The 19,066-nt window shown below is 43.3% G+C and overlaps 1 protein-coding gene across 4 annotated transcripts in view; it reads left to right on the top strand.

The window, feature by feature from the left end:
• Positions 1-19,066, top strand: part of OS9 (OS9 endoplasmic reticulum lectin) — a 310,804-nt gene that overhangs the window by 221,055 nt on the left and 70,683 nt on the right. For all 4 annotated transcript variants that reach the window (XM_086966442.1, XM_086966460.1, XM_086966451.1 and 1 more), the window contains exon 10: positions 825-913. In XM_086966442.1, the coding sequence (XP_086822568.1) occupies positions 825-913 (89 nt within the window). The remainder of the gene's footprint in view (positions 1-824; positions 914-19,066) is intronic.

Here is a 19,066-nt window from a genome sequence, read left to right as displayed (position 1 = left end):
AAAGAATGTTACTCCTTGGCCAAGAAGGAGCCTCCTGTGGGGCTACGTACCCATTCGACCAGGGCAACTGCAGCCTCTACTGCCTTGGGACGCGGCGTTCCCTTACAGGACATTTGTCAGGCAGCTACGTGGGCCTCGCTGCACACGTTTACCAAGCACTACTGCCTTGACAGTCCAGTCCGGAGAGATGCCTTCTTTCGCCGTTCTGTTCTCCGTGACTTCCTGGTGTAATTTTGTTCGCAGACCCACCTCCGGGGTTGGTATTGTTGGGGTATCTTTTCTAAGGTAAGGAATCTATCACTAACGTGTCTCTTTCAGATGCACAAGTTACTACTTGTCTAACGATATATCGGTAAGAGACATTAAATAGTGATAGATTCCTAACCGCCCCACCCATCCTCCCTGTTCTGCGAACTGATTACTAGGGTTAAGGTCATCCCCTTTTAGGGCCTAGTTTTATGCACCAAGGGTCAGGTTTCTTGCATGCCACTGCGTTTCGGCGCGGAAAGTCGTGTACAGAACTGACGTCCGCTCGCATGGGTGGCGCCTAAGTAGTCTCCATGACGTCATCTCGGCGCTCACAACGCAAGTGACGGACACGGAGCTCCAGACACCACCTACTGACGCGCAGGGGTACTGCTAAGCAAAAACTTTCCGGATCCTGTCTGACACCTGGGGGTATTCTAGGGTAAGGAATCTATCACTAACTAATGTCTCTTACAGATATGTCATTACACAAGTAGTAACTTATGCTTATATACTGTTTTTGACAATATAGAGAAGTGTACTTGTTGCTAACATACCATTTTTCTGTTATCTTCCAGGTATGGGGAAAAAGTTTCAGTATAAAGTTATTCGAAATTCCGAAGAGCTTGTTAAGTTCATCGACGGGCTGAAGCAAAGTGTGAAAAAGGTGGGTTTGTGGATAAGCTGAATCAATGTGAAGAATGAACCATACAGCAGAATTTCAGATTTGTTTATTCACTTATGGGTTCATTTCATGCAATTGGCATTGTAAAAGTCTGAAAATAACACATCATCCTAATTGGAGAGAATTAAAACCAGTCTGAGTCAGATGCTGTTCTAACATTTCCAAAACACAAATCAACGTATGATTTTGCACATCTAAAATAGCATTGGGCATTGCATAGATGTTCTAAGTGCATAACCCTCCCAAAAATCTCTTTAACTACGCGCAGAAATTTCCCTTCCCTTTAGCTATAATTGTTTAATACTTTTACTCCCCTAAGAAGTCTCAGATTGATAGTCCATTTGACAATCCGTTTACTATGATGAAACACAGGCTCTTTTGTTTCATTTATATTAGAATACCACCAGCTTCAAATTTCAGTCCTTCCACTTTTTCACAAGTGTTTTATTATATTCAGTCTTGTGACGTAAAGGGACCATAAAAAAGTAAACACTGTTGTCAGTGTATTTTAAAAAAAATTACATTTTTAATTATATATGTAGGAAATAAACATCACCCACACAAACTTACAGTTGGTCTTTCAGAAGAAAAAGCATGTCATTCGATTTTTTTCTTTTAAATGGATCCATCCCCCACAACAACATGCGTGTTTCATTATTTTCCTCCAGAAATTATCCAGTTTGATTTACATCATGTCCCTTTTAATTCATCTGAAAACCATAGTCAAGTACATCTACATCTTTAAGAAATCAGAGTTTTTCTGGATCGTCCGTTTTATTCTATCCCCGTATGTGTAGTGGTGTATACTCTCTATCCCCTCCTCTTGTTGTATTGTTTACCTTCTATTATCTGGTACCTTTTCCGCTGTTTAGGAAGGTCTGGTGGCTTAAATAGTCTGTTAGCTTTCATCCCTCCTGTTTTTCTTGTTGTGTTGTTCCTCAGCTACTGCAGATTCCCCCAGATCCCTTCTCTATTGCTCAAATCTTGGCTCAAATGGCTTAACCCAATGTATAGTAATACGTTTTTCACTGGTACTAGGCCCAGTGAGGCCTGCCGCCCCATAATCTTATTGGACTTTTCGGCATTAGGGCGCAGGGGGGGCGATGCATGACCAAGACCTATTGTTTAATGGTCTTTTCAGTTCTGATCCCTGTCACTTTACGCATTCTTTCCAGTACGATGTCCTAGAATTTTGACATGGTGAGACACTCCTGTACTATGTGTAGGCGTTTGGCTTCAGGTTCACCACATCTATTCCATTTAGAGGATCTTGTCTGGTCTGTTCTTGCTATTTTTTGGGGGGATGTAATGTATGTTTCTTATAGAGACTTATAGCCGCAGATTCTTCCCATTTATGAATATTCCCAGGCATCAAACTGGATCCAGAAACTTTTCCATAGTACCTGTGCATTCTGCAAGGGTGTACCTTGCTGCTTCGCACTGAAGCTGTTCCACCCTGGAAATGATGTGCAAGGCCTATATAGGTGCCACAAATTTTCTCAGTGTACAAGGTACGTAATTTGCTAAAATGACAGGTTTTAAGCCTGTGTAGGGACTATTGCATACAGATGTCTTTGACAGATTCCCCACTAGGTGTGCCTGTGGTGTCTTGGGTCAAGCCACAAATTGAAGGCCTGTGGACATTGCGTGTTGAGGAACCCTAATGCAATCTGGGAACATGGGGCAAAAATGTACGACGGCAAGCACAAAAAGACACACCCTTGGTACCATTCTAAGTCCTGCTTCAAGTGCTAAGCTCAATGCCGTACCTGTAACCAATAAAGCTGCTCTAGAGGCCATTCTTCGTCTCATTCCAAATCTTCAGGTAAGACAATAAACATAAGAATTTAAAGCAGAGTTCTGCCCCTTCTCACTATTCCCACTCCTGTGACACAGCGAATAGTCGAAGGAGTGTGGGCTGCACAAACCTTTGACACTCTCGAAGTTGCCCAACTTCAAATCCAATTCCGCAGCTAGTTCCGGCACACCTTGACTTTCGGTGCCTTTAGCTACACCATGCCAGATCAAAGAGTTCTATGCAACTATACTCAGGCTCTTCAGATCTTTCTCAACTCCCTCTGGCATGCCTTCAGGCTCTATGGAGCCAATAGGCCTTCCTCCTGGATTACTGCCGGACAGGTTCGCCCTCTGCACCAATAGGATCTCCAAGATGCAACTGCCCTACTCTCAAGTAACAATGCTGCCTCAGGCACCCTGCACCACACAAGGCCGAGGTATGTCGACAACGATGCCGACTTCACTGCCTGAATTGGTGGCTCCCATCTTCTTATTCGAAGCTGGTCCAACTTCAACCAATGTCACAACCGAATCCTGTGACAGTTGTCTGTGTTGGCTTTACCTCCAGGCAGACTACATTCTCTTCACTCATCTTCTATGAGGACTTGCAAGATGCTACTAGCCTGCATACTTCCCCGGAAATAGCCCTTTTCTCTCCTCCAGGACCAGCCATGGAAGAATCAGCCTCACATGTGCAGGGCGGAAGAAGTGCTTTACCCACCCATCATAGAGGTGAAAACAAATTGACTGAAGTCTTGCAGCCTGGCCAGACTGCTTCTGAGCCTTTTCTATCATTCAATGAGGCCTTGACGGATACCCTCCTAGGGTCTTGGGCTAAGCCTTCTACAAGTCCGATTGCCAGGCACCACTGTCCTGCTTCAGGTAATTCTGCCTATTTGTTCCAGCACACCTCTCCGGAGAGTCCTTGTGTTGCAAAATACCAGTAGCCGGACTAACCCCAACAATTTGTCCACCACTTCCCCGATAAGGAATCCTAAAGAGTGAAGACTTTTGGAAAGAGGTTATTCTTCTCAGCCAGCTTGGCCCTCCGATCGATTAATGATTCTTTCTCCTAGACCGCTAAACCCACATCCTTTGAGACTCCGTGACACAAGTCCTTCCTGGCGTTCCAGAAGACCTTTTTACCTGTCCTCTCACAGACCATTCAGGACAGTCGTGCTGCGTCCAAGTTCACGATTTGTTGTGGCTTGGACACCATCATCACTTCGATGGGACTCTCTTGTTTGGGGAAAAAGCTGACACGGCCCTTAAGCAATTTGAGGACTTTGCTCTCTCTGTCTTTCCTCCCCATCCCGCCAGCAGCAATTCCACAGCTCCTTTTGTGGCTTTGGTAGAGGCATTCCCTACTGCAGCCTATCCCCCTCCCCCCACCCCCACAGCAGGGAACCCAGTGATTTTGCGGTGGAGGCTGTGGTACCCAGTGCCCCCCGCGGGCAAGGTAATTGTGCCGACCAGTCCTCACCCCCCAGCTGCCTCTCCATTCAATCCTCTTCAGTGTATCCTCGCAGGGTCACAGCCATCGGGTGGCAGGCAGAATCCTCCTATTCTGTCCAGGTTGGCACCTTGACAGGATGGTCCTTTCAAATTTTCCATAAGGGTTAAGCCTGGTCCTTTCTTTCATCCCCGCTGCACATTCAGCGATCTACCCAATGACTTCTGAGGACCATCTCTCCATTTTGTGACCGGAAATATTAGCCTTTTTGGCTATAGAGGCACTATAGAGGGTGCCAGAGCCAGAAGTAGGACGTGGTTGCTATACCCTGTCCTTTTTGATGCCCAGGAATGATGGGAGTCTTCGACCCATTTTAGATTTGCAAAAGGAAAAATTCAAGATGCTCACCCTGGCCCAGGTCTTGTCCACCTTTTGACCCTCGACACTGGATGATGGCATTGGACCTGTTGGACACCTATTTCCTTGTTCTTGTCCTGCCTTCCTGTTTACGCTGCGTGCTGTTTGTGATGGAAAAGGAGCATTTACAGTTCGCTCGTCTCCCCTTTGGACTCGCCACCACCCCTCGAGTGTTCACAAAATTGATGGCTGTGGTGGCAGCACACCCTCGGAGGTGGGGGTGCAAATCTTTTCCCTACCTCAACGACTGGCTATTGAAGGTGGGCTTGCCCCAGGCAGTTGTCTACCACCTATAAATTACGGCAAACCTCCTATCATCTTTGGGGTTCACTATAAACGTGCCGAATTCACACCGGACTCCTTCTCAGATGCTTTAATTGAGGCCGTTCTGGACACGGTTCGGTTTTGTGCCTTTTCTCCAGGCAGAAAGTCAAAGACATTTAGGCTATGATCCGGATCTTTCAGCCTTGGTCAGAATTAAGTGATGTCGACTCTGAAACTATTGGGACTGATGGCCACCTGCATCCTACTGGTCGAGCACACTAGGTGCCAAATGCAGGCTCTATAATGGGATTTGAAATACCAGTGGGCCCAGCATCAAAGGGACTTCCAAGTACGTCTACATTTCAAAGGAAACCGTGAAAAGTATGAAGTGGTGGCTACTGGCCTCGATTTGTTAGTGGCAGGCCTTTCTCCCTTCCGCACCCAGAGCTAGCAGTGGTGACTAATGTATCTCTTCTGGGTTGGGGTGACCATCTATGAGAGGTGGAGATCAGAGGCCTCTGGTCTCCAGCGGAGTTCCGGCTCCATATCAACCATCTGGAGCTGTGGGCCATCCGCTTAGCACTGAAAGTATTCCTGCCATTCATTAAGGGGAGGCTGTACAGGTACTCGCAGACAACACTCCCGCCACACAGTGTAGCACAAACAGGTTGAGGTGGGGCCGCGAAGCATGTCGCTCTGGGAATGGCTGGAACACCAAGGAATTTTCCTAGTGAACTACCTAGCAGAATCATTGAATGCCAGGGCGGACAAGCTCAGCCGTTGGCACCTAGCGGGCACAAATGGCAGCTACATCTGGCAGTGTGGCAAGGTCTTTTCTGAGGACAACTGAACACCTTTGACCTTTCTCCATAGGTGGTTGATGTCATTAGATCTATCCCCTCCTATTCTGATTTTCGTAGAGCACTTAAGACTTTTCTTTTCTCCCGTGCTTTTCCATCCTAGCATCTTGCTTCACCTATCACCCACCTCTGGCTAAGCGTCCTCCTAGCGCCATGAAACCGCATGGTATAAGTGCGCTATATAAATTGTTGTAAATTCAAATTCAATGAGGCAGCCAGATGTCTCTCGTCGAAAACTGGATACAACTTTCATTGAAATACATTTTTGGTTTGGTGTGGCACTCAACAGGTTGACCCTCTACAGGCCAAGCTGTCCAATGTCTTATTATTTGTTCTGTCTCTCGCCTGGCAAGACCTTGCTCTGGGCCTTGCCAGGCGATACCCCATCAGCATTCTTATGGTTGCATGATAAGCCCTCTTTATCTAAATCACCTGTTTAAATCACTAGTTATGCTGCATCCCTTTCAAAACATGCATCACATGTTTTCCCTTTATTATTTTATGATGCCCCAATATGACCTCAACCCCGTCCATACTTATCTAATGTGTACTCCATTTAAGCTACTCTACAGGCGTCTCTTACAGTTCCTCTCCTTCAAAACCGTTTCTTGTTGCCCTCACCTTGGCACGGCCTTGGCACGGCGTGTGAGTGAGCTTCAGGTTCTTTGTGTTCCTCCACCTTCCCCGACAAGCTGGTTCTGCGTACTAAGGCATCCTTTCCCACAAAAGTTGTGACGCTGTTCCCATTACCCACATTCTGTATTCCACCTCACCCCTCTTAGGAAGAATGGCTCCGTCGCTTGAACCTGAAGAGGGCACTCAGCTTCTAGATCGATTGCACCAAGGGCCACCAGGTGGACGATCAGCTGTTCGTGGGGTTCACTAGAGTGAAAAAAGTCAAGGCTGTGCAGAACCGCGCCATTACCACTGGATTATGCTCTGCGTTAAAATTGGCTATGCACTGGCAAAAAAGCAGCCACCCATAAGGGCTGTGTGCCCATTCCACCAAAGCCAAAGATACTACGACTGTGTTAGCATGCAGTGTCCCTGTCCTAGACCTCTGCCAGGCAGCTACGTGGACATCCCTCCATACATTCACAAAGCACTATTGTCTGGACAGCAAAGTGTGTTGAGAAGAACACTTTACCTAGTTTTTGCATGAATTTCTGGTTTGTGTTCATCCACAGCCCTCCTGACGTTGGATGCTGTTACGTCATTTATTCAAAAAGTTAGGAATCTGCGGCTCAAATTCTCTTTCAGAAGTACAAGTTACTTACCTTCGGTAATACTCTCTTTCTGGTGAGACTCTATCTAGCGGACCCTCCTTTCCTACCATATCTTTGTTTGGACTCTATCTTAAACAAGATCCCAAGTCTAGTATCTGCACTGTCTGCCCATTTGTATTTGGGGTGTTGTGTAGTTCCCACTAATCCGTTGGACAGCAAGGGCTTTAGGTGAGGTGCCCAAACTGATTCTGGGCACCCCCGCAGGATATGTTGGCCTAGAGACCAGCTACCTCACCTTGCCACTATAAGCCCCCCCCTAACCTTACCAGGGAGCAAATAGATACTGGCAACTCCCAAACTACACAGCCCTGACACCTCTAGGATCAGGGCTACAGATCAGAACCTTTCGCTCAGTCACTTGTGCGTTCTTGTGTTCAGAGAAATATACAGAATACACAGTGGGACATTTTCAATATATTTATTAAACAAACGTTATTCTGGTATGGAATACGTGCTGCGATAGTCCATAGACTGAAGCAGATGAAAGTGATTACGAGCACCAAGAGCTTAAATAGTAGATACAGTTCTACCATAGTGCTAAAACTGTGTATATCTGCAGGCATATAAACAAGACCGTAATCAGACGTACTCCTACTATACTCTGTGTCAGCTGAAGGTGCCTCCTCTACTAATCTTATGGGATGCTCTTTATTTATAAGAGAAAGCAGCCTTGCGATGTGCGTATAGATTAGTGATGTTATGTATATGTAGATAGCCCTGTCGCTCCATGGAGGAAAATAGAAACAACATTTGTACGTAGTACGTAGAAGGGCCTTGTACATGGTGTTCGAGGCATTGTGATACGGTTATGCGAAGCTAGATGTGTAAACAAAGTAGTTTCAGACAAACTAATCCAACATTGTTGTGCACACAAATATGTGCAAAAGGTCACGGCAGAAATGTTATTGTGAAAAAATTGGACACTGTAAGAAATGAGCAGCTTCGCTACATGGGCCTAGCCTGGGCACATAAGAGGGACTTTGTGTCTGGGAGCACAACAGTCATGACAGCAACTGATGTCTGTGGATGTGAGTGGTGCCTATATAGACCCTGTACATCATTTCCTGAGCGGAAAGGCGTCCATGAGAAGAGGTACTATGGAAGATTTTCTCGATCCAGTCTGATGCATGTGGAATATTTAAAAAGCTGAGAAAATTTAAGCTAGAGAGTCTTTACCAGAAAGAGCATTACTGAAGATAAGTAACTTTGTGGAAGCAGTGAAATTGAATCAATTTAAATCTTACATTTGATGAGTATTTTTAACCTGTTTGCATGCCATATTCCAGTTTGCATCCGTTAGTGTTTTGGAGCAATCTATTTCCAATTGCTCCCATTCTTTGTTGTCTTCACCCTCTGTAGTGCACCATTGCTTTGTATAGGTTGGTAATTAATGTCTGGCCGGTCACCATGATCACTATATTGTTGCCATTGTATCAGTTACTAGCAGCCTGTATGGAAAGTGTGTCCAATGTTCTCGTTTTTGTTTTTTCCAGCTAGTGAATGATGCTGGGAGCACTGCCATCATGTCACTTACTGGTTATTTTAAGAGCTGTTGAAAAGTTTGATATGGCATAGAAAATTAGCACCATGGTAAAAAAAAAAGTTTTATTTTTTATTTTTAATACACTTTGGCGACCTTCGTCATTATATTATTGTCTTATACTGTATGATTTTATTAACTTTGGAACCGCCTTCTGACCAGAACTTATACCCTTCTGCATTCTGTTCTTGCCCACTAAAACGAAGTAAGGAATGGTCAGCCCCTTACCAAACGCTTGTTTCGGTAAAGTATGTGCTGGTCAAGAGACCGACTGTTATGTGCACCACAAACCACAAGTAGTACACACCTGTTTCTGTTTTGTGGCACTCTCATAAGGAGAATACAATATTTCATCACTCTGAAGTTGCTGTGAGGCAGCACACAGGTGCTCTGCCACACTTTTGAATACAACAGGAAGTCGAAAAGCAGTAGCATTGCTCTTAGGCCATAAAGAATAGAACTTCAGAAATTTCCTTTTGCTGTGGTAAATATGGGACAATACTGCTGTCTCTTAGACTCCTCATAAGAGGCTCAAACATCTAGCTCTCAAACTCTTGTGGAGGAGGGCAGTCTAATAGGAGCAGGTAGGCAAGTTTCAAACCTGGCTCTACCTTACTGCGTGGTCGCCTAGAGTCATTCTTCGGACAAGATTGCTTGAGTCAGACTCCAAGTGTTGAATAAAGTATTGAATATGCATTTTAACAGATGTTATCCACTTGAACTGATTTTGCCTGAAGTGTTATGAAAACTGAGATCGGCTGTAAAAGTTAGGTGTAAATGCTGCAGTACAAAGCCTTCTTTTTGTTGGTTGAGAAGAGTCTGTCATGGCACTTTTGGAAACAGCATTGGAAAAGCTGCTCATCACAGCAAGGACAAACATTTCTACAGGGGAATTTCAGGTCCCTCTAAATCATCCAACTGCACTGGTTTTCATCAGGACCCTACAGTATGAAAAAGTAGTGTCACTCGAAATAAATGCTTCAAGACAGCTGCCTTGGTTTCTTTAATGTCCTCTATGTAGGTTTCCCAGGCCACCTTTTTCTAAACACCATCTCGTCTCATCGAGATGAAATCCCTTTTATGTAATGTATTATTAAGTATGTTAATCCATTGGGAGGACTCTAGAGTTTACTTCAAGTGTTGCTAGCACAATGTAGAAGAGGGACCAGGCAGAGTGGCAATTGAAATATTTAATCAAGCGAGAAACTGAAGACCATGACCATTTACTTGTTCAGAAACTGCCTTCTTCTGATGCACTGTATAAGTGACTGCACACTCCTTGATTTTCATAGGTCCTGCTTCTGCAAAGAAAATTAAATGACTCAGTCACTTCAACTGTTGTGTTAAGTCTCCCTTTTAAGTCTTACCTTGAATTGAAGACCTTCATAACCCTTAGGTGGATCTTTCTAGTTCTGCTTTTCAGCTCCCATTGAAAATTTTCCAGGAGACCTTTAATGGGAGAAATTTCCCACAAGTGTAAATTATTCTGTATACAGCGTCTTTCCAAATGTGAATCTTTTAGACAATGGTTCTTTCATTTGAGACTCTCCTGTGCCTAGTCTTTCACTTTGACCCAGCTCAAGACCTAAATATTGATCTTTTAGAATTAATTTTGTGAACATTGTTGAAAGTTCACTGCTGAACGACAAATACTTTCATAAAAGATTAGTTGTTTAGTACTTCATTTTCAGACTTAAATGAGAATTTCCTCAAGTGGAGTTTTACTCCTGTTTGGAAAGGTGATGATATACATAAGCTCTAGTACAGTTGATGTGAAATGTCTGTCCATCTTTCATTGTTTCTGTAACTTCCCCCATAAGAGTTAGTTAGATGACAGCTGTGTCTGTTGATTGGGCGTTTTTCATTTTGTTATAAAACATTACTAGCTCTTACGTTTTGCAGCCCTTTAGCATGCTGTTTTAGATTTTCATGCAACCCAAGCCATCAGTCAGTCACTATTCCAGTTGTCTTCTCTGTCTGTGACACCTTAAAATAGACATAATTCAAAGAAGAACAACTCCATGGTCTGTGGTTCAAAGGTTAAAGTGAGAGATTTAGAGAATGTTCCTCTTAATGGGTAGCTTCCTGCATCAAATGTTATCAGTAGAAGTCCAGTCACTGTATGAAACCGCATCCTCCGTAAGTGGTAAAAATGATATTCTTGCTCTTTTGGGTAATATTGCTCTGACTGAAAAAGAGATGTAGACATAGTTATCAAGATGCCAAATGGCTTATGTATTCTCTGGGCGGAAATCTAAATTGGTCTATGTGTTAACTTTCAGGTATAGGCATGTTACTTTTGGTAGCTGATTGGCAAGTGCTTGTGATGTTCTTTATGTGTTTGAATTATTTTATCCTGTTACCTGAAGCATTATTTGTTTATTATGTGGGAATCGTCAGTAGATTAAAAAATATCATAGCTTCTCTAAAAGATAACTATCAAAGAAGACCTTACTGCATGAAGAGAGTGAATTACCTACCTGATAAATACATCCATAATTGTAGTGAACCTTTAAAGAGAAGGTGATTTCCTGATTGTCTGGTGGAAATAATCCTGGCCTTTCTGGCCTATTAAGAATTGAAACTTTCCGTTATGATAGCTAGGAAATGTATTATTGTATGTCAGGACCACCATAGTAGCCATATTTGAAACGGGTTTAAAGTTCAGTCACTTTAAAGTAGAGTCTGACAACCAGTCTGCATTTAAGAGCTCTTACAGTCTTGCACGCCAAAGCAAATGCTTTGGAAGCCATGGCCTCTCTCACTGAATGTGCCCCAAAAATCTGTGTGTCAGTGTCCGCTTCCTGCATGACCCACCAATCCCATCTAGCAATCGTGGGAGAAAAGACTGTTTTATGTGGCTTTCAAATGACAATGTACCCTGGTTTCTCATCCGCAGAATGGATTTCTTCTGTTCTCCTCTTGAATACCTGTATGCATTTTGCCACATATGACTGTGGAACGTCACTAAAGGAAGGCTGTTTATTAGCCCCTTTTTTGGTGTCTTTATATTTGCCTCCGGATGGACTTAAGGGGGATTTCCTGAGAATAGGGGCTAGAGCTTTGTCTTGTTTATTATCCGCATATGATATTGTCATTTTAGACTTAACCCCTAAGGTCCAACGGAATCCTCTGCTATGCAAAATGTTGCTGATATCCATTTCATAAAAAGAAAGGTCCTGATTTTTAAGGGACATAGATCCTGAAAGGAAATACATTTTTATTGGAGCTTGGGCAATAAAGATTTAACATTGTGACAACTTATCCTTCTTTGAGGAAAATCTTTTCAGGCAACTTAAAGGAAAAGGAATGTATCAAACACATTTCTTTCAAGGAATTACATCACGCTAGTGGGCTAAGGGTTTTTTATAATGGCTCTAGGTGTATGCGTTTTGCCCATTTATTATTGGTTTGCTGTTTAAAAATTCCCCCAACTTTATTTAATGTTTCAGAAATATTAGATATTACAAAATGAGATTTTTTTTTTTAAAGATTGAAGGTCAAATATTGAGTAAGCTAAGAAAATTGAATACACTTGCTGCAACTCAGCTGATATTAGACAAAAATTTGGTCTAATCAGTACTTTTGTTCTGGCCCTAGCTGCAATGCTATTTTGGGGTTAACGCCTGTTCAGTAGTGCCGAGAATTCATTAAGGAACTTAAAGAACTTAGAAATGTTGAATTTGAAGAAGGAAATGTGTGTGTTTTACAGAAATTATATTTTTTGCACTAAAACTGTTTAAGATACAGCAGGAGTATTTTGCTCGTTTGCCTTTCTTCCGGTTAAAATATCTATTAACACAGGTCTCAGCCAATCTCTGTCCGAGGATTGATATTGAATTTTGCTTAACAAAAAAGGGAAAGCTTGCTCCAGTTATAATCTCATGCTATTCTAAAAGTCCTCAAATGTATTTAACCTGGAACCTTGATCATGATATTTACGGTCTCTTCTTGCTACTGAGAGTTAATGTATTACCTCTGAAGTGTTTAATGGTCAGATGGCGTAACGAACCAGCTAAGGAAAGAATTTGTGATTTAGTTAATATTAGTATACAAGATCTTAATCATATAATCTTCACTTGTCCTGCACTTCACTTCTCCTTTTTGACAATTCTTTAGGCCTTTGTTTTTAAAATATAATTGCTTTCTCTGTTTATACAGCTTGTCAACTTCTTTAATGTTCCTCAAAATGAAATGATTTGTTATAAAATTAGTACGTTTTAAAAAAAAGTTTTAAAATGTGTATTGAAGTGAACTTGAGATGTTAAATTATGTGTGGACCTCTTTGGAGATCTAAATCTTTTAAGGGTATGGCACCCTTTTATAATCACACTTCGTTCTCCTGGATGTATTAAAAGTGACCCATTTCAGGGTAAACACTCTACCTGTCATATCTATATCCAGGGCTCTTGCATCTAAGACTCCTCTGCATAAGCGTAGACACTGAAGCACAGCAACGTTTTTCGTTGGCTCCTTCCCTGAGATCTATTTATTACCCTACCAGGACTGGAAGAGATGGAACACCCTGTTTACATCCCAGAGGACAGTGTACCTTGGTTCAGGAGAAAGAGAGAATATGATGCCCCTAAGTAGTTTGAAACCAAGAGGGGCTCACCCACCAGGAGGCCCTTGATTGTGAGAAGTTGACTGAAATAACTAACCTGAATGTATTAACTGACCTACATGACATGTTAACAAGGCAATTTAGGACATGAACTATGTTTATCCCCATGGGATCCAGACTCCGCTGCACGCCCAAGCCATTTATCTTGACCATGCCGATGTTATACCTCTTAAGTGTGCCATCCACCCCTGCTCTACCGAGTAAGGTCTCCGCTTTTCTTGAAAGACCCTGGAACTTCAGTTTTTCTTGGTAGTCTTCCATGTCATGAGATGTAATGTGCCTTACATTATCAGGTTGTTAGGTTTCCCCATGGTCCCTAAGGAGAACCTGAAACAGAGGAAGGTAGATTGTTGAATAACAGGAACTTTCCATCAGACCTGAAAACCAGACTTGAGAACTCCACAGCACCATCCCCACCAATCTGTATGCCCGCTCCCTCCATGCCTGAGCAGAGAGATGCATTATCCTAGGAAAGAAGCCAACAAACCTCAGTGCCTTTGGATACCAGTTATTCCCTCTACTTTTAGTGAGGTCTTTAAGGTTTTCCCTCCTGCTTCCTACTCCGATGTGGATACAGCTTTGTCTGCATACCATGATTCACTTACTACCACACTCTATCAAATAGCCCCTCTTAAAAAATACATGTCCTTCTCCCCTAGGAAAAGAGCTCCATGGTACTCTGACACCCTGCATCAGGAAAAGTCTTTTTTCAAACGTCTTGAACACAGATGGCGTTTTACGAAGTCCCCTCAGGATAAATACCGGACAACAGCTTTATGAAACCAAGTGCTTTTGCTTCCTCAATTGTGGCTTCTTAATTCCTTTGTGATGGTCTAGCCCACTTTTTTAAAGTTAAGATTGATACAGTTTATAAGTACTTCTCAGCCAGACTGGAAAGAGAATCTGATTTAAAATATCTACATCCAGACGCCATGGCTGTTTTGACCGATTTTTGAATTCTGCTCTGTGGGTCAGGTGCAGGAGATGCTCTCGTTCAGCCCCAATTCAGTTAAAGTGAAAGACAAATTTGTGGGCAGCAAGAGAGAAATTACTGGTTGGATGAATAACAACTGCCTCCAACTAAACAGCGAGAGGACAGAGATCATGCTATTTGACAAAGCAAACGGGCTATGACTATGGTCAGCAGACTCGTGGCCCCTTGAACATGGGCCAGTCCCTGCACCTAAGCAGGTGGTAAAAGATCTTGGAGGGAAAATAGACCAATCGCTCTTTATCATGGATCAACTTAATGCTATATGTGGCTCCTGCTATGCGATAATGAAGAGTTCTAAAGAAAGCTTTTTCCTGACTCCCGGATTCCTCTGGATAAACCCTGGTCCAGGCTTTTATAACCAGTGGGCTGGACTATGGGAACACTTTACTGGTTGCAGTAAATAACACCCTGCTTACCAAGCTGCAGGTAATGCAGAATACAGCTTCCCTGCTGATCTTCCTGTACGATCCTCCTCTGCCCCTGTCTTAAGGAAACTACACAGGCTGGCTATCAGAAAGCAGATTGTCTTTAAATTCTGCTTTCTGACACATAAGGCCCTTCTCAGGGCCCACCCAGCATATTTGTCCTCACAACTCAGTTACTACCTGCCATCCAGACAACTAAGGTCCTCAAACCAAGCATTCCTGCTGAGCCCACATATCCACACCTCTAGATTCAGTAGCAGATCCTTCTCCTACATGGCCCCACTCCACAGGGACAAACTTCCACTTCATCTTTGAACCTGTGCAGACTTCACAGATTTCAAAAATATGCTAAAAACTTGGTTGTTCTAGAATTCCCTCATCTGCAACAATCAGCACAGCATCTAGATACTCCTCTGGGAGTAAGTTGTGCGCTATATCAAGACACTATATCGTAGCATATCATTATCCTTGAAAACAGGATAAACTAACAACTTACTTTCACCAACCAGTCCTGACGAAATGTGTTTATTGCTGCCACCTTCGGATCTGGCCTTCATCTGAAGTAACTGTATATAGCAGGTGATCCAGACTAGACATAAGGAGGTCCATCATGAACATGCCCCCTTTGTTCAAGATCGTACAGAATACCCTCTAGTCTAATTTCCATGAGCTCATGTCCTGCGGGTGGCGAGAGTGCCAGTCTGCCACTTGGTTGGATTTCTTTGGTAGGTATTACTCTGTCATGAGATCTGATTTTCCTGGCAGTGATTCCAGAAGTTCTTGGTGAGTTCTAAGAGGGTCAGAGATCTCACCAAGTGGTGTATTTATTGAATTGCTGCAATGCTGTTCGTTTTCAGTAGGGCACAACATTGGATCCTGTCTTTCATCCAGCACTACACTGCGAAGGACCTCACATATAATTTCAAGCAATTGATCTTTTACCCTGAGCAGATGTTTTTTCTCCTGTGGAAAATTCCCACCATTGGCCCCCCAGCCTGTTCTGCTGGCATCCAGTTCTATGATGAAATTTGTTTGGGATCCGAAATATTGCTCTCCCATTCCAGGTCTTCCTGTGTGAAAGCTACCAGCCTATCTTCCCCTTGTCATCTGATAGAGGGACCATCTGTGAATACATCAGACCCCTCAGAAGGTGCCTTTTTTTGAGGTGGCCGTTGTAATGGAGAGGGACAGGGAATATGGCTTAGATGAATCAGGATAGAAAAACCCACTAGGAGTGCGATTTGACTGAGCAATTTTCCTTGGTTTAGCAAGACCTTTGCTTATTTTCCGCCTTATTTTGCACATTTTTCATGATGGGAAACTCTGCGTCGCCAGAAAAAAAAATACCAGAAACGCAGAAATATGGTCTTCTGGGTTTGTGGTAAAGCAGATTTATTTTTATTGCAGATAAAACAGAGACCCTCCTATAGGTCCACCATCACTGGGAGCTGTTCCTCTAGGTTCCTTGGGTATTGCTTTGTTAAAAGAATGTTGTTGAGGTATACTATTAGGCATCAACCTCTGTATCTGAGGTATTACATTGCCGGTTTCAGCTCCTTGATGAAACCCCACAGTGCTGAGGAAACCTTGTGAAAGAATTGCAAATTCGAAAGTCTGAGCTCCCCAAATGAATTATTGGTATCTACGATGTGGTGTGTAAACATGAACCGTAAGATATGCGTCCTTGAGGTCCAAATGAATCATCCAGTTGCTGGGCCTCAGGAGATCTCTTAAGAGGTGATGGCATCCTTCCTGAAGTGGCGGTAAACCAGCCATATGTTGAACTCTTCCATTTATGAAGGGGCATTGACCCTCCCCACCTCACTCCCTACTCCAGACCCTCTTTTTCACAAGAAAAATATTGCTCCAAAAACTGTTAGAATGATCCAACGTAGGGGTTATTGTGCCGTTGGCATATAGCTCCATTATGCCTCCTCCACTAAGGAGTTGATCTGCTATGAGAAGATGCGGGACGGGGTGTAAGCTTTGGTATTGGGGAACCATAAAAGCCTAACTGGGATCTTTCAAACTTTTGGAGAACCCATACATCTCATATTGATGTCTGCCAATTGGCGAGAAAACCTGCCCCCTACTATTGACCGGGAAGAAAGGTGAATGCTTACCATTAACGGAAGACAAGTTGCTGGTCCCTCTGGAAACCTGTTGACTTGGGAAGCCCATGTAGGGGACGAACCCCTGACCCTGGTCTGATCCTGCCATTGTCCCCGTATGGAGTCTTGACTTCTATAGAGGGTTGGGTATTGGAAGCGACCAGTGGATTGCCCCCTGCCACAACTTGCCCCAATGTAAAAAAAAAAAAAACTTGGGGTTAAAAATCCATTTATTGGATGCTTGCACTTTTGTGTAAGGAGATGAAGGTTGAAACAAACTAGCCCAGTTCTTTTATGGAAGGGTCTATGAATAGAATTCCCTGAGCAACCACTCCAGCCTACAAGATGGCCAGGCCCCGAACTTTGAGTCCACTTTAATTAGGAGTGACTGGCGTCTCTCTGTCAATATAGTACAATTAATGTTGGTCAGCAATATAATAGCCCGCTGTGCCCAGCTGATATGGGGAGATTAGGGATCCTAATTCCTTGGCCTCCTCTTCCATGTCAAGGATTTTCGTACCCCGGCCAATGACATCCAAGAGCTTGTTGTGGCATGACCACCAGGAACGGTCATTCACCTTCTTGGGATCCCAGACATGCTTGGCAGGTAGGGGGCAATTCTGGTGTATATCTCTAGTGTTCCCGCCACTTTGCTGTCCAAAGATGAACCGGGGCAGTCCGCTCAAAGATGGTTACAAATTTCTTTATCAAGAGCCTCTGCTGCCTGCCCACCACGAAGGTGGCCACTTTATTGCCCAGGGCCCATTTGGAGGATGGGATGGAAGATATACTCTTGGTCCTGCATGTTGGACACTGTGTTAGAGGGGCTCACATTTGCAGTGGCCCCTGGCACTGGAAGTGAGGTACAGCTGAAGAGTGCTAAGGTCTGTTCTGTTTCAAATCAACCTCTCAGTCTCCTTTGAAGTCATCCCTGTCAGAGGGCATTGGAAAATGTGGAGTCAAGGTATCAGGTTCTTGGCATTCTAGAGTGGAGCCCTTAAATTAGGGATAGTAGTGAGTTCCTCTCCAGGGTGGACATTGTGACAAAAAGACCCTCTAGAGCCAGTCAAAGGCATCAAGGTTGACTCCCTGGGTATGCTTTCTTTTGACCCCACCTTAGAAGGGCTTGATTTAAGGTGTCCCCGAGGTTAAGGGACACTGAAAGTCCTGATTGGTCTTCCATCCGGGGGAGTGATTGAAATCACATCTGTGCTAGCTGAATTAAACACGGCATTGGATACAGGTTTATGTATAGAGCAGTGGCGTGTGCCGCCCCGGCTGCTTGAGGGGGCTCGGGGAATGCTGCCAGATTTTCGGCGTTAGCTGCCCCTGCGATATATCTATACCAGTGTACGCCACTGGTATAGAAGCGTCTACGGCCTCACAAAATTTATCATCAGTCCTGCCTGTATAATTCCTCCAACCTCTGCATGGTGTGGAATTGGTTTAATACTGGGGGGCTCAATGAACCTTATATGGCCATGATAGTGTGATCATATGGGTCTTTTGCCCTGAGGACTTATCATGCACTATCAGTTGTCTGAAGGCCAGTGTAAAACAGTGAGCCATAAATTGAAAATTGAGGTAACAGGGATAGAGAAAGGGCGCTCTGCAAGAGTATAGCTCACGTAAAGATTAGCAAATCACAGTTGGTGCTCAAAAGCAAGACTGGGAAGGTCACCTCTCTCCCCCCAATTTCCCTAAGCAAAGCTTCGGGTATTCAAAGTCAAAAATTCTCGCTGAGCACACAGAATATCCTTTTGTCAAAGTACAAGCTCCAGTAGTAGTAGTTACAAGTCCATTACAAGTCCTTAAAGTCAAACACCAGAAATCTTTAGTAGACGTAATGTAGATCCACTTTATTTGTAGACTTCAGACTTCACAATTGCAGCCAACACGTGTTTCATTGGGCATCTGTCTCATGCCTAATCAACTTCCTCAGGGCTGCAAGCCAGAAAAATAATAGGAACATAATATAATATACCTCTATTTATAAATTTATCCAGAGTATATACCTTTTCTGAAAAGATTTTTATACTTAAATATAAACAAAAAACACAGTGAAAAGACATAGTTCCCTCATAATTGTGACAACTTGATCCAAGTAAATAGCCATAATGTGATTCCCGGTGTATCAATGTATTTAACAAAAACATTCGGTTTTTCAAGCCAAATTTACAATTCAAAATGATCAGGTATAGTTTACCTATTATCAACAAATCTTCATTCCAATATTTCCTTTGTTGTAAAGTTTAAACAACTGAGCCTGAAATGATATAAAGGGACTCTTAGTCTCAACCCAATTGCTCGTGTCCAATGCCGAGAAAGGTCACCAAACAACTCTACTTACTATCATTAATAGCT

Source organism: Lissotriton vulgaris, chromosome 1_1, assembly GCF_964263255.1.
Source record: "Lissotriton vulgaris chromosome 1_1, aLisVul1.2, whole genome shotgun sequence".
NCBI lineage: Eukaryota > Metazoa > Chordata > Amphibia > Caudata > Salamandridae > Lissotriton > Lissotriton vulgaris.
This window is presented reverse-complemented; position numbering and strand designations above follow the sequence as displayed.